Source organism: Corvus cornix, chromosome 1A, assembly GCF_000738735.6.
Source record: "Corvus cornix cornix isolate S_Up_H32 chromosome 1A, ASM73873v5, whole genome shotgun sequence".
NCBI classification, from domain to species: domain Eukaryota; kingdom Metazoa; phylum Chordata; class Aves; order Passeriformes; family Corvidae; genus Corvus; species Corvus cornix.
The window spans coordinates 347940-373575 of NC_047057.1; the positions used below are offsets into that span (position 1 = coordinate 347940).

General features: G+C 62.1%; 2 protein-coding genes across 6 annotated transcripts; one reads left to right on the plus strand and one right to left on the minus strand.

Moving 5' to 3' along the window:
- The first annotated feature begins 357 nt into the window (after window positions 1-357).
- LOC120411850 (translation initiation factor IF-2-like) lies at window positions 358-3878 on the plus strand. 5 transcript variants are annotated; one of them, XM_039570217.1, is made up of 12 exons: window positions 358-498; window positions 928-1146; window positions 1240-1335; window positions 1632-1772; window positions 2000-2098; window positions 2253-2308; window positions 2396-2521; window positions 2620-2662; window positions 2784-2864; window positions 2935-3091; window positions 3303-3373; window positions 3467-3878. In XM_039570217.1, the coding sequence occupies exons 1-12, from the start codon at window positions 454-456 to the stop codon at window positions 3782-3784; spliced, it is 1452 nt and encodes a 483-aa protein (XP_039426151.1). In that variant the 5' UTR covers window positions 358-453; the 3' UTR covers window positions 3785-3878. The 5 variants fall into 5 exon arrangements, with proteins under 5 accessions (XP_039426151.1, XP_039426153.1, XP_039426155.1 ...); XM_039570219.1 differs by having other exon boundaries at window positions 3629-3878; XM_039570221.1 differs by having other exon boundaries at window positions 1240-1303; window positions 3467-3695.
- Window positions 3879-4870: 992 nt separating this feature from the next.
- On the minus strand, window positions 4871-24091 carry DENND6B (DENN domain containing 6B). The gene is made up of 20 exons (XM_039570215.1): window positions 24002-24091; window positions 19394-19432; window positions 19272-19314; window positions 18409-18521; window positions 17422-17502; window positions 16287-16392; window positions 15786-15865; window positions 15550-15612; window positions 14891-14946; window positions 13873-13995; window positions 12643-12738; window positions 12469-12563; window positions 11780-11845; window positions 11134-11198; window positions 8815-8904; window positions 8470-8523; window positions 8034-8143; window positions 7231-7333; window positions 6576-6650; window positions 4871-6232 (listed from the first exon to the last, which is right to left on the minus strand). Exons 1-20 carry the CDS (start codon window positions 24005-24007, stop codon window positions 6110-6112), a joined length of 1587 nt encoding a protein of 528 aa, XP_039426149.1. The 5' UTR covers window positions 24008-24091; the 3' UTR covers window positions 4871-6109.
- Window positions 24092-25636: the final 1545 nt, after the last annotated feature.

A 25636-nucleotide genomic window follows, 5' to 3' on the forward strand; every position in this document is an offset into this window, starting at 1 on the left:
CAGCTCTCCTGGAGCCCCTTTAGGCCCTGCAAGGGGCTCTCAGCTCTCCCTGGAGCTTCTCCTCTCCAGGGAAACATTCCCAGCTCTCCCAGCCTGGCTCCAGAGCAGAGGGGCTCCAGCCCTGGAGCAGCTCCGGGGCCTCTCTGGACTCTCCAGCAGGACGGGGAGCTCTCGGCTGCTCTCCCGGTGCTGTTCCCTCATTCCCAGTGTGCCCAGGGGCATCCGAGCGCTCATTTGGGCTCTCCCGCGCCGGGGGCTGATCCCGCCCCGCTCCCGGGGCTGGCACCGAGCTGGCTGCTCCTTTGGGAAGCTCCTGCTGCCCCGGCCGGGCAGGTTCCTCCGGCTGTGCCGTGGCCGTGTCCCACAGACGGGCGTGGGGCGAGCCCGGGCAGCAGCGGCAGCGGGAGCTGCTTCCATCCATCCCGGGAAGGCTCCGGGCTCCCACCGCCGGCCATGGCCAAAGCACAGGAACGGCCCCCGGCTCTGTCGGATATCCAGGTAAAGGCGTGCGGGAACCCTCCGGAGAGCCGGGAGAGGCTCGGCTGAGCGCTGCATTCCCATTCCAACAAATCCTGCCCGAGGGGGCTCCCCCCACGCGGGATTTGGGGCAGCGCTTTGGGGGCCGGCCCAAGGTGGCCGCGGCCACCAGCAGAGAAGGGACGACAGCCGGGAGAGCTTTCGCTGGGCCCGGTGCGGCTCTTCCCAGGCTCCTGCCCCGCTGTTCCCGGCTCACTCCCGAGTCCGGGATCCACCCGGCTCCGGCGGCCGCTCCGGTTCCTCGGCCGCGGCTCCAGCCCCGGGCGACGGAAGCTGAGGAGGAGATCCCAGCAGGAAACTCGGGAAGAAGAAGCAGGGAAATCCCCCCACAGTGCAGCCGCCGCCGAGGGGCTGCTGAGGAACCGGCCCTGGCCCCTCCTTTCCCCGCAGCAGCGACGGGAAACGCCTTTGCCTGGGTTCCTGGGCACGGCTTCGGGAGGGATGGCCGAGGGAGAGAGTCCGGCCGTGCCGAGGGTCCCACGTCCCCGCTGCCGGGGGGGGGCCGGGGCTCGGGGTGGCCCCGCTCCGGGCCGGCCGAGCCCCGCTCCCTCCGTGCCTCCCGCAGGTCCTGGCGCTGACGGGCGTCACCCTCCCGGCAGCGCTGCTCAGGTGGGTCCTGTCCCCTGTCCCTCGCCCTGCGCTGGCCCCTGGGGGTGGCAGCGGCTCTGCCGGGACATTCACCACCCTCCCCGTCCCTTCCAGCCTCCTGGGCAGCGGATCCGTCCTCGCTGTCACCTCCTGGCAGGGGCGCTGCTGCCACATCCAGGTGAGTGCCACCGGCGGTGCTGCCACATCCAGGTGAGTGCCACCGGCTCCTGGCAGAAGCAATGACGCCACACCAGGTGGGTGTCACTGGTTCCTGGCAGTGCTGCCATGTCCAGGTGAGGGTCACCGGCTCCCAGGGACACAGAGCTGCGTCTGGCCCCAGCTAAGCCCGAGGCAAAGCCGGGCCAGCGCCGGGTTTAAAGCCCCGGGAAGGGGCAGGAGGTGCAGGATGCCCACCACCCGGCATTAGCTCCGGGCCCAGCCTGGGAAGGGCCGTGGGAGCTCCCGGGGCTGCTGCCAGCAGAGCTAACGCGGTGCCCTGTCCCCAGCTGCGGCCCCTGTTCCTCCTGGCCCTGGCAGATTTCCTGGCCGCCACCGCGCTGCTGGGCACGGGAACCATCCCGCTGCTGCCGGCCCCGCTCTCCGTGCCCGCCTACGCCGCCTGTCCCTACGGGCGGATGCTGACCACGGTAAGGGGACACTGCTGGGGACAGCTGGGACCTGTCTGCGGCTGGAGTGTCCTGGGGTCCCCTCCGCGGGGTGGGCACCGGGACAGGTGTGCGGGGGCCGGTGGGTGTCAGGGTGCGGAGCACGATGAGGGGAGGGGACAGGGGGCAGGAGGATGTCGGGGTGCAGAGGGAAGGTAGAAGGTGCCCTGGCGGCGCTGGACACAGCAGGATCCCCTCTCCTCTCCCAGACCTCCTACGCCGTCTCGTTCCTCATGGTCGTTGTTTACGCGTTCGAGTCGCACCGCACCGTCCTCGGGGGGCGAGCCCGGCCCCCGGCAGCGCTGCAGGTCCGTGCCCCGCCCTGGCCACACACAGCCCTGTCAGGACAAGGGAGCAGCGGGGCGATCCAGGGCAGCCCCTTTTCCCGGGAATTCGGGGTTCCCCTCGTCCCCCCGGCTACGGCCGCCCCTCCGGCCCCGGCTCACGGCGCTTGTCCCGCAGGAGCGGAGCCGCTGCCTGGAGCGCGCCTGGCAGGCGATTCCCTACATCCTGGCCTGGTAGGTGCCCGCCGCCGGCCCGCCCCGCTCGGAGCGCCCCGGCCGTGCCAGGAGGTCCCGGGACTGTCACATCCATCCCTTCCCAAGGCTGGTGCCGGCGCTGACGCTCCTGGCGCAGCTGATCGCCCGCGGCACCTCCGTCGCCGACATCGCGCCCGTGGTGCCCTGGGACGGCCGTGGCTCCAACGACACCTTCAGCCTTTACTGCTCCAGGTACGGCTCCTCCGCCCCCGCCCCTGCCCGGGGCATCGCTGCGGCCCCCGGGACACCGCCGGGGGTTTGGGACCAGCAGCACCGCTCTGTCCTTCCAGCTGCCTCCTCCTGATCCACCCGAACCAGGACATCTGCTCCCAGGTGGGCGCTGCCCCTCCCTCGCTACCCGCCCGCCCTCCCTACGGGCCCGGGGGGCTCCGGGAGCCGCGGGGGCTCCGAAGGTCGCTGGCCCCGGCCCCGCTCATTTCCCGTTGCCTCCCAGTCCGGCGGGGGGAAGAACGCGGGGCTGGAGGAGAAAATCATCTTCCTGCTGTACCTGCTGCTGGTGCTCGGCTGCTGCTCGGTGAGGTCCCGGCTCTGGGGGTTCTGGGGGGTCCCCAGCGCCCCGCTGACCCCCGGACCCCCCCCCGCAGCTCCTGTACCGGCGGGTGCGGCTCCGGTGCCGGGGCAACGCGGCGCTGCCGCTGCTGAGCCTGGACAGGGACGGCGGCTTCGGCGGCCGGAGCGGCCGCAGCGTCAGCAAAGCCTCCCTGTACTTCCAGCTGGTTTTCCTGCTCTGCTGGACGCCAGGCAAGGCCGGCGGGTGTCCCAAAGACCCCTGCAGGGTCACAGAGAGGGTGTCCCCAGCACCCCCCACCCCTGCAAGGTCACACCGAGGGTGTCCCAAAGCCCCCCCGAGCCCTGCAAGGTCACAGAGAGGGTGTCCCAAAGCCCCCCGAGCCCTGCAGGGTCACTGTGGGGGTGCCCCACCAAGGAATGTCCCTCTGTGTCCCACCCACAGCCTTCCTCCTCACCATCCTCTCCTTCACCAGCATCAGTCCTGCCTCGCTCTTTGTCCTCTACGTGTCCACAGTGAGTAAAGCCCCTTTGCCAGGGCTCCCAGGCTGGACATTTGTCCCCATCCCACCTGGGAGCTGTGACAGTCCTTGGGGACACCCCGGGCAGGCTTTTCCCACGGTTTTTGGGTTGGAATTTCATTCCTTGGCTCTTCCCGGGACGTGCTTTATCGGCCACACCAAGAGGAAAGTCTCCCGTGTCCTGTGCCACCCTGCCCGGGCTGTCCCTGCAGGGACAAGGAGCCCTGACCCCGTGTCCCCGTGTCCCCAGGCCCTGAGCGTGTCCCTGCAGGGGTTCCTGCACTGCCTGGTCTATGCCTGGATGAGGGAGAACTTCCGGCGGGAGGTGCTGGCCCGGAGCCCCCCCCTGCAGAGCCCCGGGGGGATCCAGGCTTTCTACGACGACTCCCTGGAGCCTGCTCCCTGAGCTCCCACCTCATCCCGTTCCCTGGGGGCTGCTCCCTGAGCTCCCACCTCATCCCGTTCCCTGGGGGCTGCTCCCTGAGCTCCCACCTCATCCCGTTCCCTGGGGGCTGCTCCCTGAGCTCCCACCTCATCCCGTTCCCTGGGGGCTGCTTCCTGAGCTCCCACCTCATCCCGTTCCCTGGGGGCTGCCCAAAGCCCCCGCGGGATTTGCACATTCGCAGCAACTCAGAGAATCCTGGAATGGTTGGGTGGGAAGGGACCTCAGAGCCCCTCCAGTGCCAGCCCTGCCATGGCAGGGACACCTCCCACGGCTCCCGGTGTCCCGGCAGGATCCCCCTGGATGCGGCCCCTCGTGCCTGGAGCGGTTTGGGGAGGGCACAGGTGGGGCTGGGCAGGTCCCACAGCGCTGGAGGCACCCGCAGCCCCTCCCTGCTGGAGACCCCCAACTTCCAACTCCTGCTCCGTGCAGAGAGCAGATCCACAGGGACAGAGCACGGGATCCCGGAGTCACTGAGGCTGGAAAAGAAGCTGTGGCTGCCCCTGGATCCCTGGCAGTGGCCAAGGCCAGGCTGGACATTGGGGCTGGAGCAGCCTGGCACAGTGGGAGGTGTCCCTGCCATGGCAGGGCTGGCACTGGAGGGGCTCTGAGGTCCCTTCCCACCCAGCCATTCCAGGATATTGGGGTTGCAGATGGGGTCTGGCCTCCTCGCAAGGAATGCAAAGCTAAAAATACATCCCTGAGGAAGAATTCCTGAAGGAGGAAGTTTGGGCTGTTGAGGAACAGCTACAAGACCACGGTGGAGTCCCCACTCCTGGAGGGATTTCAAAGCCCTGTGGACATGGGCAGTGGTGGCAGTGGCAGAGCTGGGAATGGTTGGACTCAAGGGGCTCCAGGGCTTTTCCAACCCAAATTCCATGATTCCATGATTCCATGCCGTGGGAAGGGCACAGGGACACACGGCCTCCCATAGGTGCTGGGCCAGGCGCTGTGAACCCTCTGGAAAAACGGGATGGCCATGAGTGACCGAGAGCAGGGACAACCATTCCCAACCCAATAAACCCCCCCAGACTCCAAATCAGGACCCAGTTTGGCTCCAGGGTTTTTTTTTAAGCTAAGATTTCCTACTGTGCAGGAGGGTTTGGGGCCTGCACGGACACACACGGAACACGTACAGGATTTACACCATCCCTAAGGATATTGCACAGAATTCCTTACTCCAGCGAGGCTGGGAGACCCAGCGGCCTCCTGCTGTTCCTGCCTGGCTCCAGAGGGGAAATTTGGGAAGAGTTCAGCCCCCTCTGAGCCCCCCATCCCCTTCCCAGCCCCGAGAATGGGCAGGGACTGATGGAAACGGCGCAGCTTCCACTGGGAGCACTGGGAGCTGCCCCAGCTCAGGGCAGGAGCAATCCCACAATCCTGCCCCGTGCAGAGGTGCTGGGTTCGACGCCTCCAGGCTCCTGCATCCCTCCCAAACCCTTTTCTTAGGCTAAAATTTCGTCCCTGGGTGGACCCCCGGGTGGTGCAGTGCAGTCTGCGAGCAGCAATGCCCTGGTCCCAGCGGATCCATTCCCGAGGCAGGAAGGGGGGTCCCAGGCACAGGAGCCGCCTCTGGAGCAGGGGCAGAGCAGCAGGGCCCGTTCCTGCTCGGCACAGGCTGCGGGGATCAGCTTCTCCGGGTTTTATTGGGAAGGGGCTGCCAGGAGCTCTCGCAGTGCCTCGGGCACAGCCCCGGCCCCGCTGTGCCCCTGGAGCTCGGGCTGGGTTTCCAAGCAGGATAAATGGGATTGGGGGCCAGCTCCTCCCAGCAGCCGTTCCCAGGCACTCCGGGAGCTCTGATCCCTGCGGATGCTCCAGCCCCTCCTCTGGCTCTGCCCTGGAGAAACAGAGCAGCATTCCATGTCCAGCAATTCCTCCTCCCGCTCCCACCGGCTGTCCAGGGACAGGGACGATGTTGTCACCTCCTCATCCTCCTCGGGAGCTGTCCTGAGCACAGCCCCCCCAGGGCTGCTCCTGCTTCTCCCGGGCGGGATGGGGCCGTGGGAATGCCGAGGATCCAAGCGTGGTTGAAGTGTCCGAGCGGGCCCCGCACGCCCGGAGCCCTGGGGTCACTCCTGCCCTGCTGGCGGCCACCAGGGGACAACTCCCGGGGCCAGCCCCGGCCCAGCTCCGGGAGCAGCGCCCGGCTCCGCCCCGCGCGCTCCAAGCGGCCCCAGGTGCGATCCCGGCTGGATCGGGGCAGGAGCTCCTCTCCGAACGCCGCCGCAGCTGCCCCGGCGGGCTGGGAGCGGCCGGGAAGGTTCTCCCGCTCCAGGAGCCCTGCCAGGCTCAGGGGTGGTGCAGCACGGCCTGCAGGTCCTCGGGCAGGGAGCCGATGATGGTGTCGATGTAGAGACTCACCCTCTGCAGGGTCTCCTCCTTGACGGGCAGGTGCTGGCACCGGGCCCTCACCTGCACGGGAAATGGGAATGAACACATTCCAAGGGCCTTTTCCCCTGCCCCGGGCGCTGGAAATGGGAATGAACACGTTCCAGGCCTTTCCCCCTGCCCCTGGCACGTGGCTGCTGCAGTTCAGGATAAAAACAGGCAGGAAACACCACCTGAGCCTCAGGAGGTGAGGAACATCCCTGGATCCTCCCAGCTCTGAGGATTTCACACAAACACGGAACTTCCCTGAGTTTCCCAGCCCTCCAGGGAGGGAGAACAAGGTTTTCCAAGGCACAGGGGTGATCCATGTCCCACATTTTTCTCCACCCAGGGAGAGGAAGGAGTGCAGGGACAGGGAGGGACTCACCAGCTTCTCCCGGAGCTTCAGTACCAGGTCCACGATCTCCACCTCAGACTTGTCCTTCATCCAGGCCACGATGTCCTGAGGAGAGAGTGGCTTCCCTCAGGGACACTTCCCAAGGGATTCCCCTAAGGAAAGCCTGAAGTAAAGGTAAGCAGGGGATTTCTCACCCTCATTCCTGGAACAGCGAACAGAGCTCACCCAGTGCCAGCCCTGCCATGGCAGGGACACCTCCCACTGTGCCAGGCTGCTCCAGCCCCAATGTCCAGCCTGGCCTTGGCCACTGCCAGGGATCCAGGGGCAGCCCCAGCTGCTCTGGGCACCCTGGGCCAGGGCCTGCCCACCCTCCCAGCCAGCAATTCCCAATTCCCAATCTCCCATCCAGCCCTGCCCTCTGGCACTGGGAAGCCATTCCCTGGCTCCTGGCCCTCCATGCCTTGGCCCCAGTCCCTCTGCAGCTCTCCTGGAGCCCCTTTGGGCCCTGCAAGGGGCTCTCAGCTCTCCCTGGAGCCTTCTCTTCTCTGAGGAAAGAATTTCTTCCGAATACTTGGGACAAAATAAACTAAAAGCCCTTGGTGCTTCCAGCCTGGCTTGGGAAGAGCCAGAGGGATGGCACACAGGTGTCAGGGATCACTGGCACAGCCCTGTCCCTGTCACCCACCGCCTCACAGATGGCCTCCAGGTGCAGGGCCTCGAGCTTCTGGGTCATCTCCCGGTGCCGCTGCCGGAACCAACCGTCGAAATTGGGCGACTTGAAGAATCTCCTGTGGAGAGAGGTCAGGAATCGTGGAACTGTGGGGTCCCAGAGCTGGGAGGGACAATCCCAATCCAACAACCCCCCCGTGCCCCAGAGCTCCCTGAGGTGTCCCTGGGGAGGGGACAGGGGGACCTGGAGCTGGCTGTGGGACACACCAGGACATGGGCACAGATTCCCAGAGCAGCTGTGGCTGCCCCTGGATCCCTGGCAGTGGCCAAGGCCAGGCTGGACATTGGGGCTGGAGCAGCCTGGCACAGTGGGAGGTGTCCCTGCCATGGCAGGGCTGGCACTGGAGGGGCTCTGAGCTCCCTTCCCACCCAACCATTCCAGGATTTTGTAACTCTGTGATTATTGTTCCTGATCACTTTCTGGGATTTTTTCCTTCCCCATATCCATGCATTTCCCATTTTCCTTCCTCAAGCATCCAACTTCGGGATTTTTCCCACTCCTATCGCACCAAGTGTCTTCTCCATCCCATCCAGGACGAATTAACCTTAGGAAAGCCCTGGACAAGCTCCCCTGCAGGGTCTCCACTCACCTAAAACACACCAAGCCCAGGGCTGAATTTTCCCTGGATTTGCTCTTGCTGCCCATCCCGAGTTAACCCATGGACGAGTTCCCTGTGTGTTCCCAGTGCTGCTCCAGGGTTCGCTGTGCGTTGGGGCTGGCCCAGCTGGGCTGGGCTCAGGATTCCCTGCAGGTCTCACCTGTAGAGCCCCAGCCAGTCCCCCTTGAGCACACAGGTGAGCTGGGGGCCCGCGTGCTCCAGGCTCTTCATGAAATCCTCCTGGCAGAACGGGCGGATCTGGGGCGGGTTCTGCACAGGGAAAATCCATATTAATCCATGGAAGTCCACATCAGAGAAGCCCAAATGCAGCCAGGGAAATGAGGGCTGCACTTCCAGTGGGAGAGGAAGGACAGAGGATAAAAACACCCCCAGGCTGATCTTCACGTGAGATTCCCGGTAATTCAGCTCCTGGCAAAACTGGGAACATCCGTCCCAAGGGTTGTTTCAGACTTTAATTAATGTTTAAAGGAGTGAAAACCCTCTTCCTTCAACAGGGGAGGTTCCCAGGTGTGTGCCCAGCACCCTGTGACCATTCCCAATCCCACAGGGAAGGACGACTGGGAAGTGCACCCCACCTTCCACGGAGTGATGGCCCTCTGCAGAGGCATCAGGCTGGCCATGTAATGCTCCTACAGCAAGAAAAGATAAAAATAAAAATAATAATTTACAGCTGAGGAGCCTCTGGTGTTGCCCAGAGCAGCTGGGGCTGCCCCTGGATCCCTGGCAGTGGCCAAGGCCAGGCTGGACATTGGGGTTGGAGCAGCCTGGCACAGTGGGAGGTGTCCCTGCCATGGCAGGGCTGGCACTGGAGGGGCTCTGAGGTCCCTTCCCCCCCAGCCATTCCAGGGTTCCCTGTTCTGGATCTGTCCCAGGTGCTGCTCCCGCTCCCCGCTGTCCCCTGAGGTGTCCCTGGCACTCACCAGGGGGATGATGAAGCTCTGGGTGAGCTCCAGGAGGTGCCTCCTCAGCAGAGCGCTCTGCACCTCTGACGGGCGCTTCCGCTGGATGCCCTGCAAGCACAGCCCCGTACCCGCTGTCACCCAGCTGTCCCTCAGTGTCACACACAGCCCAGCACCCGCTGTCACCCACCTGTCCCTCAGTGTCACACACAGCCCCGTACCCGCTGTCACCCAGCCGTCCCTCAGTGTCACACACAGCCCAGCACCCGCTGTCACCCACCTGTCCCTCAGTGTCACACACAGCTCCAGCACCCGCTGTCACCCAGCTGTCCCTCAGTGTCACACACAGCCCAGCACCCGCTGTCACCCCACCTGTCCCTCAGTGTCACACCACAGCCCCGTACCCGCTGTCACCCACCTGTCCCTCAGTGTCACACACAGCCCAGCACCCGCTGTCACCCAGCTGTCCCTCAGTGTCACACACAGCTCCAGCACCCGCTGTCACCCACCTGTCCCTCAGTGTCACACACAGCCCAGCACCCGCTGTCACCCACCTGTCCCTCAGTGTCACACACAGCCCAGCACCCGCTGTCACCCACCTGTCCCTCAGTGTCACACACAGCCCCGTACCCGCTGTCACCCAGCCGTCCCTCAGTGTCACACACAGCCCCGTACCCGCTGTCACCCACCTGTCCCTCAGTGTCACACACAGCCCAGCACCCGCTGTCACCCACCTGTCCCTCAGTGTCACACACAGCCCCGTACCTGCTGTCACCCAGCTGTCCCTCAGTGTCACACACAGCCCCGTACCCGCTGTCACCCAGCCGTCCCTCAGTGTCACACACAGCCCCGTACCCGCTGTCACCCAGCCGTCCCTCAGTGTCACACACAGCCCAGCACCCGCTGTCACCCACCTGTCCCTCAGTGTCACACACAGCTCCAGCACCCGCTGTCACCCAGCCGTCCCTCAGTGTCACACACAGCCCCGTACCCGCTGTCACCCAGCTGTCCCTCAGTGTCACACACAGCCCCGTACCCGCTGTCACCCACCTGTCCCTCAGTGTCACACACAGCCCCGTACCCGCTGTCACCCAGCTGTCCCTCAGTGTCACACACAGCCCAGCACCCGCTGTCACCCCAGCTGTCCCTCAGTGTCACACACAGCCCAGCACCCGCTGTCACCCAGCTGTCCCTCAGTGTCACACACAGCCCAGCACCCGCTGTCACCCACCTGTCCCTCAGTGTCACACACAGCCCCGTACCCGCTGTCACCCACCTGTCCCTCAGTGTCACACACAGCCCCGTACCCGCTGTCACCCAGCCGTCCCTCAGTGTCACACACAGCCCCGTACCCGCTGTCACCCACCTGTCCCTCAGTGTCACACACAGCCCCGTACCCGCTGTCACCCACCTGTCCCTCAGTGTCACACACAGCCCAGCACCCGCTGTCACCCACCTGTCCCTCAGTGTCACACACAGCCCCGTACCCGCTGTCACCCAGCCGTCCCTCAGTGTCACACACAGCCCCGTACCCGCTGTCACCCACCTGTCCCTCAGTGTCACACACAGCCCCGTACCCGCTGTCACCCACCTGTCCCTCAGTGTCACACACAGCCCAGCACCCGCTGTCACCCAGCCGTCCCTCAGTGTCACACACAGCCCCGTACCCGCTGTCACCCACCTGTCCCTCAGTGTCACACACAGCTCCAGCACCCGCTGTCACCCAGCTGTCCCTCAGCGTCACACACAGCCCAGGCACCCACTGTCACCCATGGCACAGCTGGGCCACCCAGTGCCACCCATGTCATGCACATCCAGGTTACCCAGTGCCACCCTCTGTCACAGCTGGGTCACCCAGTGCCACCCACAGCACAGCCGGGTCACCCGGAGTCACCCACTGTCACAGCTGCATCACCCGGTGTCACCCAGGTGTCCCTCGGTGTCACACACAACCTGCAGCTCTGCAGCCAAGGGAGCCTGAAGTGCTGCCCAACATCCAGATCCCAACATCCAGATCCCAACATCCAGATCCCAACAGCCAGATCCCAAAGCGCAGGTTCCACCCTCTACTCAAATCCATTAAAATTTCAAGTTTCACTACACAAAACCCGGTTTTTCTCAGGCTCTTTGTTTGATATCAGTTGTTCCCCCCAGCTCATCATTAGCACCAGGATTTAACCCTTAACACCAAGTGAAAAATCCTAAACCTGGCATGACAAACGTGTCCCAATATGGACAAATCATCCCAAACTGTAAATTCTGCTCCTCTGGAGAGCTCTGTCTGCTCAAACCAAGCTCCTGGCACAGTTTTCCCACCCAGGACAGAGTGGGAGTGCTCACCTTTAGTAGCCTTTTTATCAGGGTTTTGTCTTTGTGAAGGAATGTTTTATAGGAAGTGTAGATTCCTAGATGGGAAAAACACGGAATCAGGAAAAAAGCAGGAGTTAGAAACACATTTTTGCCTATTGAGGTGCTGCTGCAGGGGGCAGGGAGAACAGGGCTGAGGATCCCTGCACAAACCCTGGCAGCTCCGCGGGGAATCCCAAAAATCATTTACAAACCATAGAAAATGATGGCATTGCCAGTGCAGCAGCGTTAAAGGGCACTGAGCTCCCTCCAGCACCTTCCCACAATGAATTCAGGGAGAGGGAACTCCCTGGGAGCAGCTCCTGGCACAGCCTGGGATGGACGCTCAGCTCTGTCTGGTGAGCACATTCCTGCTGCCCCCAGCAGCTAAAAGCAGGCGTGATCCATGACATAAACCCAGGAAATCCCCACATCGGGCGTCCCATGAGCCGATTTTGGCCTTTGCCCTCCCAAAGACACACAGCTGTCCTGCACTGGCAGCAGGTCAGGAGAGAGAGGTGGACGCAGCACCAGGGACGTTCGTTGGGATCCACAGGGAACGGACACAAGTTCCTGCTGCCAAACGCCCCAGGGAAGGGAAAACCAGACGAAGGACGCCAGAGGGAAGGCCTCCACCCACCTGGTTTGGTGTCCAGGGTTTTCAGCTTGGCCAGTTTCTTCACCTTCACCTGCTTGGGCAGGTCACCTGTGACACACAGGGGACAACTCAGGCTCTGTCCCTTCCTGGTGGGACTCTGCCAGGGGGACACCCAGCCCTGCCCTTGTCCCTCTTCCCTCAGAGCAATCCCAGCTCCCTTCCCGGCTGGAGTTCTGGAACAAGGATGTGCTAAACCAGCTCCTCATCCCCAGGGTCTCCTTGGCTTCCCCATTAACAGAGGTGCTCAATGAAGGAGAGGAGGTTTCTCTTGCTCCCTCTCCTCTCCTCTCCTCTCCTCTCCTCTCCTCTCCTCTCCTCTCCTCTCCTCTCCTCTCCTCTCCTCTCCTCTCCTCTCCTCTCCCCATTTCCTGCCCAGGAAGGGCTTTTCCTCTCCTGGAAGCTCCAGGACAGCAATTCCTGCTCCCCACTCCCTGCCCCAGCTCTGTGCTCATCCCACACACAGCCAGAGCCAGAGGCCAGAGCTCTTGAGGCTGCCGGGCTCTCCCAGGAATGCAGGGAGGGAATCCCTGCCCCGGCAGCTCCCTGCAGCCTCCAGCTGCTCCTCCAGCCCCACAGAGCCCTGGGCCCAGCTCCCCTGGCACCCTGAGCTCCCCTGGCACCCAGAGCACCCCTGACAGGCACCCTGAGCTCCCCTGGCACCCCGAGCTCACCCGACATCCGCAGCTCTCCCACCCGCAGGATGTGCGGCCAGTGCTGCAGGGTCTTGATGAAGAAGGGGTTAGTGACGCCCACGACGATGTTGGGCCTGGAAGGAGGGGACAGGCTGAGCCCCGGTGGCTCTGGGTGTCCCTCAGGGGTGGCAGGGCGCCTCAGGGGGCACTCACGGGGCCTGGGTGCGGGTGGTGTATTCCTTGAACTCGCTGTCGTGGATGGTGAAGTAGGGCCGGAAGTCACAGCAGTAGCGCAGCGGGGCCAGGCAGCTGCAGGGACAGGGACAGGCACGGTCACCCTGGGCACGGCACGGTCACCCTGGGCACGGCACAGGGACCCCAGGTATGGCACGGGGCACCTGGGATGGGGCCTGGAGCAGGGCACTGTCCTGCCACAGGTGACATTGCCAGGGATTCAGGGAGGTTGGAAAAGCCCTCCCAGCCCATCCAGTCCCAGCTCTGCCCCATCCCCACCTTGGCCCCAGCCCAGAGCCCTCAGTGCCACCTCCAGGAATTCCTTGGACACCTTCAGGCATGGGCACTCCAAAGCTCCCTGGGCAGCCCCTGCCAAGGCCTGAGCGCCCTTTCCATGGAGAAATTCCTGCTGGTGCCCACCCTGCCCCTCCCCTGGCCCAGCCTGAGGCCGTTCCCTCTCTCCTGTCCCTGTTCCCTGCGAGCAGAGCCCGACCCCCCCGGCTGCCCCCTCCTGTCAGGGACTTGTGCAGAGCCACAAGGTCCCCCCTGAGCCTCCTTTGCTCCAGCCTGAGCCCCTTTCCAGCTCCCTCAGCCGCTCCTGGGGCTCCAGACCCTTCCCAGCTCCGTTCCCTGCCCTGGACACGCCCCAGCCCCTCCAGGGCTCTCCTGCCCGGAGCTGCCCCCAGGATCCCAGGGGGTCCCTCAGCAGGGCCAGCACAGGGGACAGTCCCTGCCCTGGGGCTCTGCCCACGCTGGGGCTGCCACAGCCCAGGGGCCATCGGCCTCCTCCTGCCCCCTGGGCACCCCTGGGCTCCTGTCCAGCCACTGGCACAGCACCCCCAGGGCCCTTCCCAGCTTTCCAGCCCCAGCCTGGAGCGCTGCAGGGGCTTGGGGTGACCCAAGGGCAGGACCTGGCAATTGGCCTGGTTGAACCTCTCTGGAGAAGCTCCAGGTTTGTGGGGTTTTGTGCTAAGACAGCTCAGAGCTGGGCAAGAACATTCCTCAGGGCTGGAACCATAAGGGAAGATTCCTTTGTACTCCTCTCTATCCTTGCTGGAATATCAGCATGAAATATTTGCAGTTTGTCTTGCAAAGTTTCCACAACCAAACTAAACCAAATCCAGGTGAGCAGCACAGAGCAGATGGGAGAGGGAAAAGCTGCCAGAATTTGCTGTCCCAGCTCCCAGTCCCTGAGACCGAGGGTGTTACCTGGTGAGGGCCAGGACCATCTCTGAGGACATGGTTGGGGACGGTGCCATCACCACCATGGGCTCCCCCAGCAGCATCAGCTCCCACAGCATCTGGATATGGATCAGCACCGGCTGGAAGCACCTGGGATGATGGGAACAGGCCGAGCTCAGAGGGGCAGTTCAGGACAGACCAGACCCAGCTGTGGCCTGCAAGCCCCCCCAGGTGTGCTTCCATGCGGGAATTTGAGATCTAGGATGGACCTTTAGCATTCCACAGGGGAATTCAGGTGTCACTCAGTTGTTTTACACGAGGTTAAAGGGAACGCTGTAAGCAAAGCCAGGCAATCTGTGATCAGGGAATCCTGGAATGGTTTGGGTGGGAAGGGACCCCAAAGCCCCTCCAGTGCCACCCCTGCCATGCTGGGGCCTCTCTGGACTCTGTCCAGCAGCTCCAGGTCCTGCTGCTGTGTCCCCAGGGCTGGGGCAGCTCTGCAGGTGGGCTCTCACCTGAGGGGCACAGGGACAGGATCCCCCCTCCCCTGCTGGGATCAGCCCAGCGCTGGGGGGGTCTGGGCTGGGCCAGGTCCAGCTCTCACCCCCAGCACCCCCAAATCCTTCTCCCAGGGCTGCTCCAGCTGCTCATTCCAGCCTGGATCGATCCCAGGGCTTGCCCTGACCCGGGTGCAGCACCTTGGACTCGGCCTTGCTAAACCTCAGGAGGTTCCCATGGACAAACGTTGCTCTCAGTGTCTGAGAGAGCAGAACACTCCTGGATTCCAGAGGATGGCTACGGGAATGGCACCTCCAGGCTGGGACACTCCCGCGGATGCTCTGGGCAGAGCTGGGGAGGACACGGCCCCTCCCCTGCCCCGGGGCTGCGCAGGGCACAACCCTGAGCTCCAACCCCGCCCAGCATCCCAAACGAGTCCCTGGAACGAAGCAGTGTCCGATTCCGCACCATCCCAGGGATTCGTGGGATGCTCCCAGCAGGGAGAGGGCGGCAGGAGGAGGGGAGAGGGTTGGGAGGAGCCTCTCACCTGAACAGATCCAGTTCATGAACACTGGGGAGAACCAGGGGGGCTGGCAACAGATTCTGGATGAGGAAGGGAGAAAAGCCCGTTAGTAACTGTTAGTGAACGGTGAGGAGACAGGAGCATCCGGCTGGAATTCCACCTGCACTGAGCAACTGCCACAGAGGAACACGGAACCACCCTGAGGCGTGAGCAGGAGCAGGGCTGGGTGCAGCACTCAATCCCAGTTTAACTCCTGTGCCTGTAACTAAGGAAGGTTCCCTCCTTTCCCAGATGGGAAGGGCTGCCCTTGTCTGCTCCTTTATCTTCCAGGGTTTCCTCTGGTGGGAGAGAGCCTGAGGCAGACAGAGCCGGGCAGGGTTAGAGATGTGGCACCAAAGCAGTGTTAGTCACAGCAGAGGGAAGGGAAAGGGGCACGAATCCAAAGCAAATTCAAAACAACTCGAAGGTGAAGGCAGGAGACCCAGCAGGGCCTGAATTCCCAGGAAAAGCAAGGGGACAATGAGGAAAGCACCCGGATCGGGTGCAGAGAATCCTGTGTGACTCCAGACACGAGAGCCTGCAGTGGAACCACGGGGACCACACGGATCCCAGGCCAAAGGGGTTCCCAACAGGATTCAGGATCCAGCTCTTCCCAGCCTGCTGCCTCCGTGCCACCCCCTCACCTCCTGGTTGCACTGCTTCACGGGGCTGGAGCCTGGCTTGTCCACCCGGGACGGGATCCTCACCTGCAGTGCAGAGAGAGCAGGGATCACCCTGGGATGGGATCGGCAGGGGAGGAACTTCCCCGGTCACCAATTCCAACTGCTGGACTGGAAAGGTTGGGAATGTGGAGTGAACAGGGATTTAACACCCAGGACTGGGGGATACAGGTCCCTTCCCGCTGGCACAGCCCAGGTACCTGGATGACAACTCCCATCACGGGCAAGTTCAGGGTCTGGCCTGGCACCGGCGGGGGCCACTGGTCGATCTCGTTGCACACTGAGGGACACAGGGGAGGGAAGAGTCACCTGAGGGAAAAGCCAGCTCATCCTGGGGTTCTGACACGGAATTATTCCCTGCTCCCAGCTCACACATCCCCCTGGCTCGTGGCAAACCCAGAGCAGGTAAAGCAGGAAGAATGACATGGGCAATAAAGGCCCGGCAGAGGGGCAGCGGATTCCTGGCATTGGGAATGCCCTGCACTCCTTGGGAATGCCCTGCATCCACAGTGACAGCCCCATCCCCTCCCTTCCCAGCAATCCCTCCTTCACACCTGCTTATCACTTGGACAAGCAGGAGGAAGTCCTTCCCTGCTGGAATTTACTCCAGAACGAAGCCATTTGGAGCATTCCAGCTGTTTTTCAGGAACCTCCCGATCCACCCCTGCACTGCCAAGCTGGAATCCCTGCTCCCAGCTCACCTGCCTCCAGGCAGGGCTCCAGCTTGTCGAAGTATTCCGGAGCAATGAGCTGCAGCAGGCACTGGAACAGGTTCACGTAGGGAAGGCGGGACACGAGCACCAGGGACTGGGAAAGGCACATCTGGGATCAGGACCCCCCTGACCCCACCACTGCACGTCTCTGTACTGCTCAGAGAGGGATCAACTCAAAAAACCCAACCCAAAATCCATGGAGCAGCTCCCAAGTAGCACTTGGGTGGAATTCCTGCTGCCCACCTGCTCGTGAGCTGGGATTTGGGAGAGCAAAGGGATGGGAGCATGGCCTGGCAAGAGAGCAGCTGGAGAGGGAATAAAAATCGACTGCTGGTGGGTTCAAAGCTCCCAAAAACCATTCCAGGTGGGGAAGCACAAAGGAGCAATTCCAGAAATGGGAATTGGGCAGATAAACAAAGTCAAGGAATTCTGGGGAAGGACAAAGGAACTTGGAATAATGAACAGTGTCCAGCAGGGCCGTTTCTGTTCTCACTGGGGCTTCCCTGTGGAATAAACCCTTGTTTTTACAACTGCCCCAGCCCAGCCCCAGTGGGGGTTTCACTGTTACACCGACTCCTCTAACCATTAATGAATGCATTAATGAGGAATGTGAGAGGCCTTTAAACACCTCCTGTCCCACCCCAAACTTGGCCCTTTGAATCCAAACCCCACCCAAGGGTGACAGTTCCTTCCCCGAGCAATCCCATTGTTCCAGTGGAAAACTCACTGGTTTAGTGAAGATGGAAAAATTCAGTTCTGCATCAGCAGGAGCCTGAAAGGAGCTTCTGGAGGTGGAGAGCACAAAGCTCAGGACACTGCTGGGACTGAGATGTCCCCAAGGACCGGCACAAAACAAGAAGGAATGGCTCAGGCTGGGCCAGGGGAGGGGCAGGGTGGGGCATCAGCAGGAATTTCCCCATGGAAAGAGTGCTCAGGCCTTGGCAGGGGCTGCCCAGGGAGCTTTGGAGTGCCCATCCCTGCAGGTGTCTGAGGAATTCCTGGAGGTGGCACTGAGGGCTCTGGGCTGGGGCCAAGGTGGGGATGGGGCAGAGCTGGGACTGGATGGGCTGGGAGGGCTTTTCCAGCCTCAGGGATGATTCTGGGATCTGGACTCAGCACTGACCTTCTGGAAGTAGCCCCTCCTCATGGAGCTGTCCTTGACCTGCCGGAAGTACACGTACCCGAAATAGTGAGCGGCCTCTCGCTGTGGGGACACGGACAGAGGGACAGAGAGGGACAGAGAGGGACAGAGAGGGACAGAGAGGGACAGAGAGTGAGGGACAGCCCAGCTGCACAATCACCAACCCCTCCTGAGCCACCCCCCTGCTCTGGCACATCCCAGCCCTCTGGGAGAGCTTTCCATTGGGATACAGGAGGAGACACAACTGGAGCCAGGCTGGGAGAGCTGGGGGTGCTCCCCTGGAGAGGAGAAGCTCCAGGGAGAGCTGAGAGCCCCTTGCAGGGCCTAAAGGGGCTCCAGGAGAGCTGCAGAGGGACTGGGGCCAAGGCTGGAGGGACAGGAGCCAGGGAATGGCTTCCCAGTGCCAGAGGGCAGGGCTGGATGGGAGATTGGCAATTGGAATTGCTGGCTGGGAGGGGGGCAGGCCCTGGCCCAGGGTGCCCAGAGCAGCTGGGGCTGCCCCCTGGATCCCTGGCAGTGGCCAAGGCCAGGCTGGACATTGGGGCTGGAGCAGCCTGGCACAGTGGGAGGTGTCCCTGCTTCAGTTCCCTCTCCCAGCTGGGATCCCCCTGAGGCTGGGATCCCTCTCCCAAAATAACTGGGGTCTCCTGGATTCAGTTCCCTCTCCCAGTGAAACTGGGGTCTCCCTAATTGCCCTCCAGCTCCCAAAACAGCTGGAGGTCCCCCTGACTCAATTCAGTTCCCTCTCCCCCGATCCAGTCCCACCTTTGCCCCCCGATCCCATTCCCTCCCCCAGCAGTTCCCTGTCCCGCTCCCCCTCCTTGTGAGCACGGCAGGAATCCCCTGTGCTGAATCCTCCTTTTCTCACTACTCCCACGGCCAAAGGAAAGGAGGATTTTCCACAGGGACACCAAACCCACGGAATCCTCGGCTTTTCCCCCGGCAGGGGAGGGCAGGGCCAGGACCCACCTGCAGCATCAGCGGGGCCTCCCGGTTGTACCTCCCGTCATCCTGGAACGGGGAACTGCGGGGCCCCCCCGCCTGGCGCAGCCGGAAGCTGAACTGGGTGTCCCCGAGGCCACCTGGGACAGGGACAGCACAGGACACAGGGACAGCGAGCTGGGAGCTGGGAATGGCCCTGCTGCAGCGGGGATGGGGCTACGGGGAAATCCAGCACAGAGTGGGGAGGGACAGAGGGGAGAAACCAAAGAAATCCCAAAGGGAGAGGAAAGGGAAAGGGGAAAAGGAAGGAAAAAAGGAAGGGAAAAGGAAGGGAAATGGGAAGGGAAAGGAAAAGGGACTATAGGAAAAAACTTTTCCCTGTGAGGGTGGGGAGGCCCTGGAATGGAATTCCCAGAGCAGCTGGGGCTGCCCCTGGATCCCTGGCAGTGGCCAAGGCCAGGCTGGACATTGGGGCCGGAGCAGCCTGGCACAGTGGGAGGTGTCCCTGCATGATACTTAAGGTCCCTTCCCACCCAGCCATTCCAGGATTCCATGGAAGTGCAGAAAGCCACCTCTTAAAGCCCCAGGGCCCGGCTGGAGGAGCAGATTTACATCTCATTGTCCCTTTGTGATGCACAAACACAGGTTTGGGGACATTTCTGCTGGGAAGCGTCCCCTCCCCAGCTCCTGCTCCCAAACGCAGGAAGAACTCACCCTCCTGGCTCCACTGGGAATTTCCTTGGAGCACAGGCTCCTGGGGGCCTCACCCAGCAGAGCACAAGGAGCCCCTGGCTCAGCCCCAGGTGCTCCCTGCTGGCCCCTCACCCCCGCTGCAGCCCAGGGATTGTCCTTCCACCAGGGACACTCCTGTCACCCCCAGAGTCACCTACCTGAGTAGGAGTCTGGGAAGGACAGGTAGCAAATGCTCGTTTTCTGCAAAAAAACCAACAGCCAGTGAGACCCCCCAGAGCTGCCCCCAAAGGAGGGAGAAACGGGGAGAAAGGGTGGTTACCTCCTTCTCGGTGAGCCGGAAGTCGTGGGGATACACCAGCTGCAGAGAGAGCAGAGCCTGTCAGCCCCTGTGCCCCACAGCTCCCCACAACAACCGCCTGGTCCCAAAGATCCTACAGGAAAGCACCCGGCATGATTTCAACTCTGAACCTGTCACAGAGCCTGGTTTTATTTGGATTTGGGGACAGACCCAGAGGCTCCTGCTTTAGATTTAATCTTGGGAGCTGATGGCCAAGTGCATGAGCACCCCCAGATCCTCGGGGAGCATTCCAGATGTGCAAACATCTGTTCCGTCAGGAGCAGGACAGGACACACAGGAGGGACAGGCTGGAAATGCAGCTGGAAAAAAGCAGGTGGGTGTGGGTGGGATGAGGGGTGGGGACAGCACTGCAGGGTGGCACAGAGAGGGTTATGAGCCATGGCTGGGGAAACACCCCTGGGAGGGAGGAATTCCATCAGTGCTGGACCTGATGACCTTGGAGGGCTTCTCCAACCTGAGTCTGTGGTTCTCATAATCCATGGAGACCACGGCAGTCACAGAGTCAGGGAATCCTGGAATGGTTTGGGTGGGAAGGGAGCTCAGAGCCCCTCCAGTGCCAGCCCTGCCATGGCAGGGACACCTCCCACTGTGCCAGGCTGCTCCAGCCCCAATGTCCAGCCTGGCCTTGGCCACTGCCAGGGATCCAGGGGCAGCCCCAGCTGCTCTGGGCACCCTGGGCCAGGGCCTGCCCACCCTCCCAGCCAGCAATTCCCAATTGCCAATCTCCCATCCAGCCCTGCCCTCTGGCACTGGGAAGCCATTCCCTGGCTCCTGGCCCTCCATGCCTTGGCCCCAGTCCCTCTGCAGCTCTCCTGGAGCCCCTTTTAGGCCCTGCAAGGGGCTCTCAGCTCTCCCTGGAGCTTCTCCTCTCCAGGGGAGCACCCCCAGCTCTCCCAGCCTGGCTCCAGAGCAGAGGGGGCTCCAGCCCTGCAGCAGCTCCGGGGCCTCTCTGGGCTCTCTCCAGCAGCTCCAAGTCCTGCTGCTGTGTCCCCAGGGCTGGGGCAGCTCTGCAGGTGGGGTCTCACCTGAGGGGCACAGGGGCAGGTTCCTGGGCAGGTTCCTGAGGAGAAGGATCCCACAGAGCCTCTGCTGACTGGGAAGTGCAGGAATTGCAGCGGAGCTGAAAGGAGCCGGCACAGGCTCGGCTGGGGCCATGGAGCTCCGTCCTCAGCCTCAGGAGTTCTGCTCCAGAGGCAGCCGCTGCTCCAATCAGGAGCTCAAATCAGTGCCTGACTCTCCTCTCCAGGCTATAAATAGCTCGGGTGGCCCCGTGCCAGAGGCTGGAAGTTCACCCAGCTCCGACAATTCCCGCGGATCCCTTGGCAAGGGCGGTGCTCCAGCCGAGCCAGCCAAATTCCCAATTAACAGCGACGCTGATGAGCCCGCGCTGGGAGCAGAAAGCTGAGAAAATCCAGAGGCAAAATGATCCCGGAGCAGCTCCAGGGATGGGGCAGCATGGAGAGGGAAGGCCGGGATGCTGCAGGGGAAGGGACTGGGATTGTCCCAGGGAATCACTTCCCTGCTCCCCCTGCTCTGCACCAGGACCTCGAACACATTCCTGTGGCTGGGACCAATTAATCCCCACCCAAACATTTATCCTGTTAATTCCCTGGGAATCACAGCCAGACCAGGAGTGGGGAGCCCTGGACAGCTGATCCTGATCCACGAGGAGCCTGGGAATCCCAGGAATAATTGTGCTTTCCTCGACATTTGCTGCCTAACTCAGAGCAGGGGTTTGGACAAGGCTTCTGCTTCTCCTGCTGGATTTTGGGGGGGGCTTTCTGCAAGAAAACGGTTGGAAAATCAGGATCTAACTTCCAGGGCTGGGATTGATGATCTCAGAGGTCTTTTCCAACCTTAATTCCACATCTCTGTTTTCCCTTCACTTTAACTCTGATGTTTCTCTGTGTTTGGGGTGGGGGAAAATCACCAAATACCCAAAAAGTTCAAAACCTTGGATCCAAGCCAAAAGGAACCCGAGTCAGTACAACTTTCCAAAAGGCAAAAAAAGGCAAATGAAAAGGAAGTTTGGATGTGCAAAAATCCCTGGATATCCCCAGAGCAGCCCGAAAGGGCTTCAATCACATCCTAATGTGATTCCACATGAACTAAGGAGCATGGAAGTGACACAAGTTGTTGCCGCCCAAATCCCTGGATTTCGGGAGGTGCCTGGAACTGCTGTCATGGCAACCCGGCCAACATCCTGGGAACTGCCTCTGGAGCAGCCCGGCCCCACCAGTGCCCTGTCTGGGAGGGCTGGGGGAGCAGCCCCGTCCCAGGGAAGGTCTGGAAGCAGGGGCAGCAATTGCCAGGTTCTGTGGCAGCGGGGGAGAGCAGTCGGAGCCTCGGATGGCAAAGGGCTGCGGGGAGGGCAGGCGGGAGCGCCCCAAAAGTGGCTCCCCCCTCCCTGCTCCCTTCGCCATCTGTCACCGATTATCTGAGGGTGGAGGGGCCAGGAACAGGAATTCCATTGAATTTCTGCCTTCATTTGGGTTCTGCTTTCCAACAGCTTCCCCGCTGTCTGTGGAAGCAGAGTGGGAATCGCTGAATTCCAGAATCTTTGGGATCCTTCTCAGAGTTTTTTGAATTTATGACTCTCTCAGAGCTGAATTTCAGAGACCTTCCAGGTTTGTACCCACAGAGATCCCCCTAAGTTTGTACCCGCAGAGCCCCCACAAATTTGTACCCAAACACCCTGAGTTTGTACCCAAAGAAATGCTGAGTTTGTACCCACAGACCCCAAGTTTGCAGCCCCGGATCCCCTAAATTGGTGCCCCCAGAGTGCCCCAAGCCCCCACAGCTTCTCCTCTTCCTGGCTTCCCTTCCAGCGTCTCATCCCTGCTCCTTCCCCTTCCCTCTGGAACAGAAATCCACACTGCTTTTCCAAAGGAACGGGGACACTGGGGCTGTGTCCTCCCCACTGAGACGTTCCCAGTTTTCCTGAGTCATTTCTGCCACACGAGGAACATTTTCCCATTGAAACAAAGGGAGAAAAGGAGGAAAAAGAAGGAAAATTCCTTTCCAGGGATGAACAAACCACATTCCTGCATCCCCCATCCGCAAAGGCCCCTCCCGAGAAACCCAGACAGGTGAGAACCCAGCTCAACACATTATAACACAGCTACAAAGCATTAAATCCTCCGTGCTAGTTATTATCCCAGTATTCCTCTCTTTCCTGGGGTATTTCAGGCCTGCTTTTGCAGGGAAAAGGATCAAACAGGTGAAACTCAGGTCTGGAGGAGATTTTTTTATTCATTTTCAGGCTCCACGGGAAGAAACAGTCAAGTATTCAAGGCAAGGGAGCAGCAACAGGTGGACTTGGTCCCTCCTGCTTCCCATTCCCTTTGGAAGCTCCAGCATTTAAAATTGGGAAGGCTCAAACCTCCAAAAACCAGAGCAACATCCTTAGAAAAGGGCAAATGGAGGAGCGACTCCCACAGTCACGGAAGAAATAAGAAGGAGCTGGAGGTGATCCTCAGGCCCAGAGAAATCCACACTTCCCTGCTGCCTGTCCTCAGAGCACCGAGCAGCCCCTGAGGAACCCAGGAACTTCCCCCAAATCCTCCTTCAGGAGCGGCACTGGCATATTCCAGGGAACTGGGAACGACTGTCCAGCCCTTCCCGTCCCAGTTCACCGCCTCTGCTCCCCCAAGGGGCTCAGCTCTGCTCCAGCCCGGCGAGGGACCTTCCCTTCCCCGGGAATCCTGCACGGACACCTCCCTGCCCTGCCTGCTGGGAATTTGTGTGTTTGGAATCCTGGAATGGGCTGGGTGGGAAGGGAGCTCAGAGCCCCTCCAGTGCCAGCCCTGCCATGGCAGGGACACCTCCCACTGTGCCAGGCTGCTCCAGCCCCAATGTCCAGCCTGGCCTTGGCCACTGCCAGGGATCCAGGGGCAGCCCCAGCTGCTCTGGGCACCCTGGGCCAGGGCCTGCCCACCCTCCCAGCCAGCAATTCCCAATTGCCAATCTCCCATCCAGCCCTGCCCTCTGGCACTGGGAAGCCATTCCCTGGCTCCTGGCCCTCCATGCCTTGGCCCCAGTCCCTCTGCAGCTCTCCTGGAGCCCCTTTAGGCCCTGCAAGGGGCTCTCAGCTCTCCCTGGAGCGTTCTCCTCTCCAGGGGAGCACCCCCAGCTCTCCCAGCCTGGCTCCATGGGATGTGTCACCCTGGGGAGGTCTTATTCCATGGAAGGGATCCATAAAGGTCTCTTGGATGCTGCCCTGGCCCCTCCCTGCCCTGTGCACCCCCCACCCCACAGACATCCCCCATCCCCCTCACCCCAAATCTCTGCTGGAAACCCCCTCCCCTCCCTGTTCGCTGCCCCCACCCCATCCCTGACCCCCTTTCCACACCCCCATCCCTGACCCCCTTTCCACACCCCCATCCCTGACCCCCTTTTCACACACGCCATTCTATCCCCTTCTATCCCTATCCTCGATCCCCTTTTCACTCCGCCATCCCCCATTCCCTCTCTCCCCATCCCTGATCCCTCCACACCCCCAGTCCCTGACCGCCGTTTCACCCCCGCTCCCTGCCGCCGTGTCCCCGGGCCCGAGCCGCTGTCCCGCACCTCCATGGCCTGGCCCAGCTCCAGGTCGAAGGTCACCACACACACGCAGTCGATCCAGGCGGCGAAGCGGCCCCAGGGCAGGGGGGAGGCGGCGGCGGCGCGGCGGGGCCGGGGCCCGGCCCGGCTCAGCGCGTCCATGACGGCGCCGCCCGCCCGCGGCCCGCCCCGCGCCGCGCCCCCTGCCGGAGGGGAGGACCCCGCCCAGCGCTGCCGCCCCGCGCCAGCGCGCCCCCTAGCGGCCAGGAGGTCCCGAGCGCGCCGCCCGCACCATCGAGACGGGAGCGGGCGCGCAGAGCGGCGCGGGCGGGGCCGTGGAGGTGTCATGGCGGCGGCGTGGCGGCTCCGGGACTGCTGAACCCGCGGCGGCTTCACCGCTCGGCGCCCGGCCCCTGTGTGTGACGGCGGGGCCTGTTCGACCCCCGTGTGTGCCCGGTCTGAGCCTCCCCGACCTCTGGCTGTGCCTGGCCGGGGCCTGCCGGACCCTCGGTTGTGCCTGGTCTGGCCTCCCCGAGCCCCGGCCCTTCCCGGCCCCCGGCTCTGCCCGGTCTGAGCCTCCCCGACCCTCGGTTGTGCCCGGTCTGAGCCTCCCCGACCCTCGGTTGTGCCCGGTCTGAGCCTCCCCGACCTTCGGTTGTGCCTGGTCTGAGCCTCCCCGACCACCGCGCGCAGCCCCCCGGGCCCGTCCCGCGGGGCCGATTTTAGGAGCGCTCCAAACGCCGTTTAGAAAAGAGACGCCGTTTATTCCCTGCCAGGCGTGAGGAGGAGATTTCCACAAATCAAGCTCAGGAAGGGGTAAAAAATTACATCTTTTGAATTTACACGAACCCGCCCCGCTGTAACTCATATTCTCCACCTGCCTAATGCACGCTTAATTGTGTGACCTGACCTGAGGCAGCGCTTGAAAGGGAGTTCTTACATTAAGCGAATTCTGTTGTAGAAGCCACCTGATGCCACAGTTACGGTCACAAAAGGTGAGAAAATGACACCGGTTCGTTTTGGAGAAGTTTTCCCCGGGAATGAGGATTCACCTGGGAGCTCCGGGGGCGGTGCCGGGCCTGGGAGCAGCCCCGGGGGTGTTTCCAAGGCAAAGGGCGAAGGGTGTCCCGGGATTGTTTGACGCGGTGATTTTTGTGGGATTTCAGACACGTGAATACAATGCACGAGCTGCTTCCTGCTCATGGACGTCTGGGAAATGGGAAATATCGGGGATAAATCACAGTTTTGTGGCAGATTTCCTGAGGGGCTGGGGAAAAGCCTGGCGCTTTTGGAGGTTATTTATTGCCAGGGTCAGTCCCAGAGCAGAGGAGGAGTGGGACCACTGTAAACAGAAGGTGTGAGAAGGAAGAATTCCACCCTGGAAGTGCCCAAGGCCAGGTTGGACGGGGCTTGGAGCACCCTGGGATAGTGGAAGGTGTGGCATGAGATGGACATTGAGGCCCCTTCCAGCTAAACCATTCCATGATTCCAGAGTGCCCAGAGGTGTCCAAGTGACCCCGAGTGTCCCCCCAGGCACCCCGACTGTGCGACAGCTCCATGGGGCAGGAGCAGTTTTCCACAGGAATCCCATGGCCAGGCTGCTGAGCTCCCACCAGCAGCATCACCCCCGGGGCTGTGGTCATTTATTTTTGGCACTTC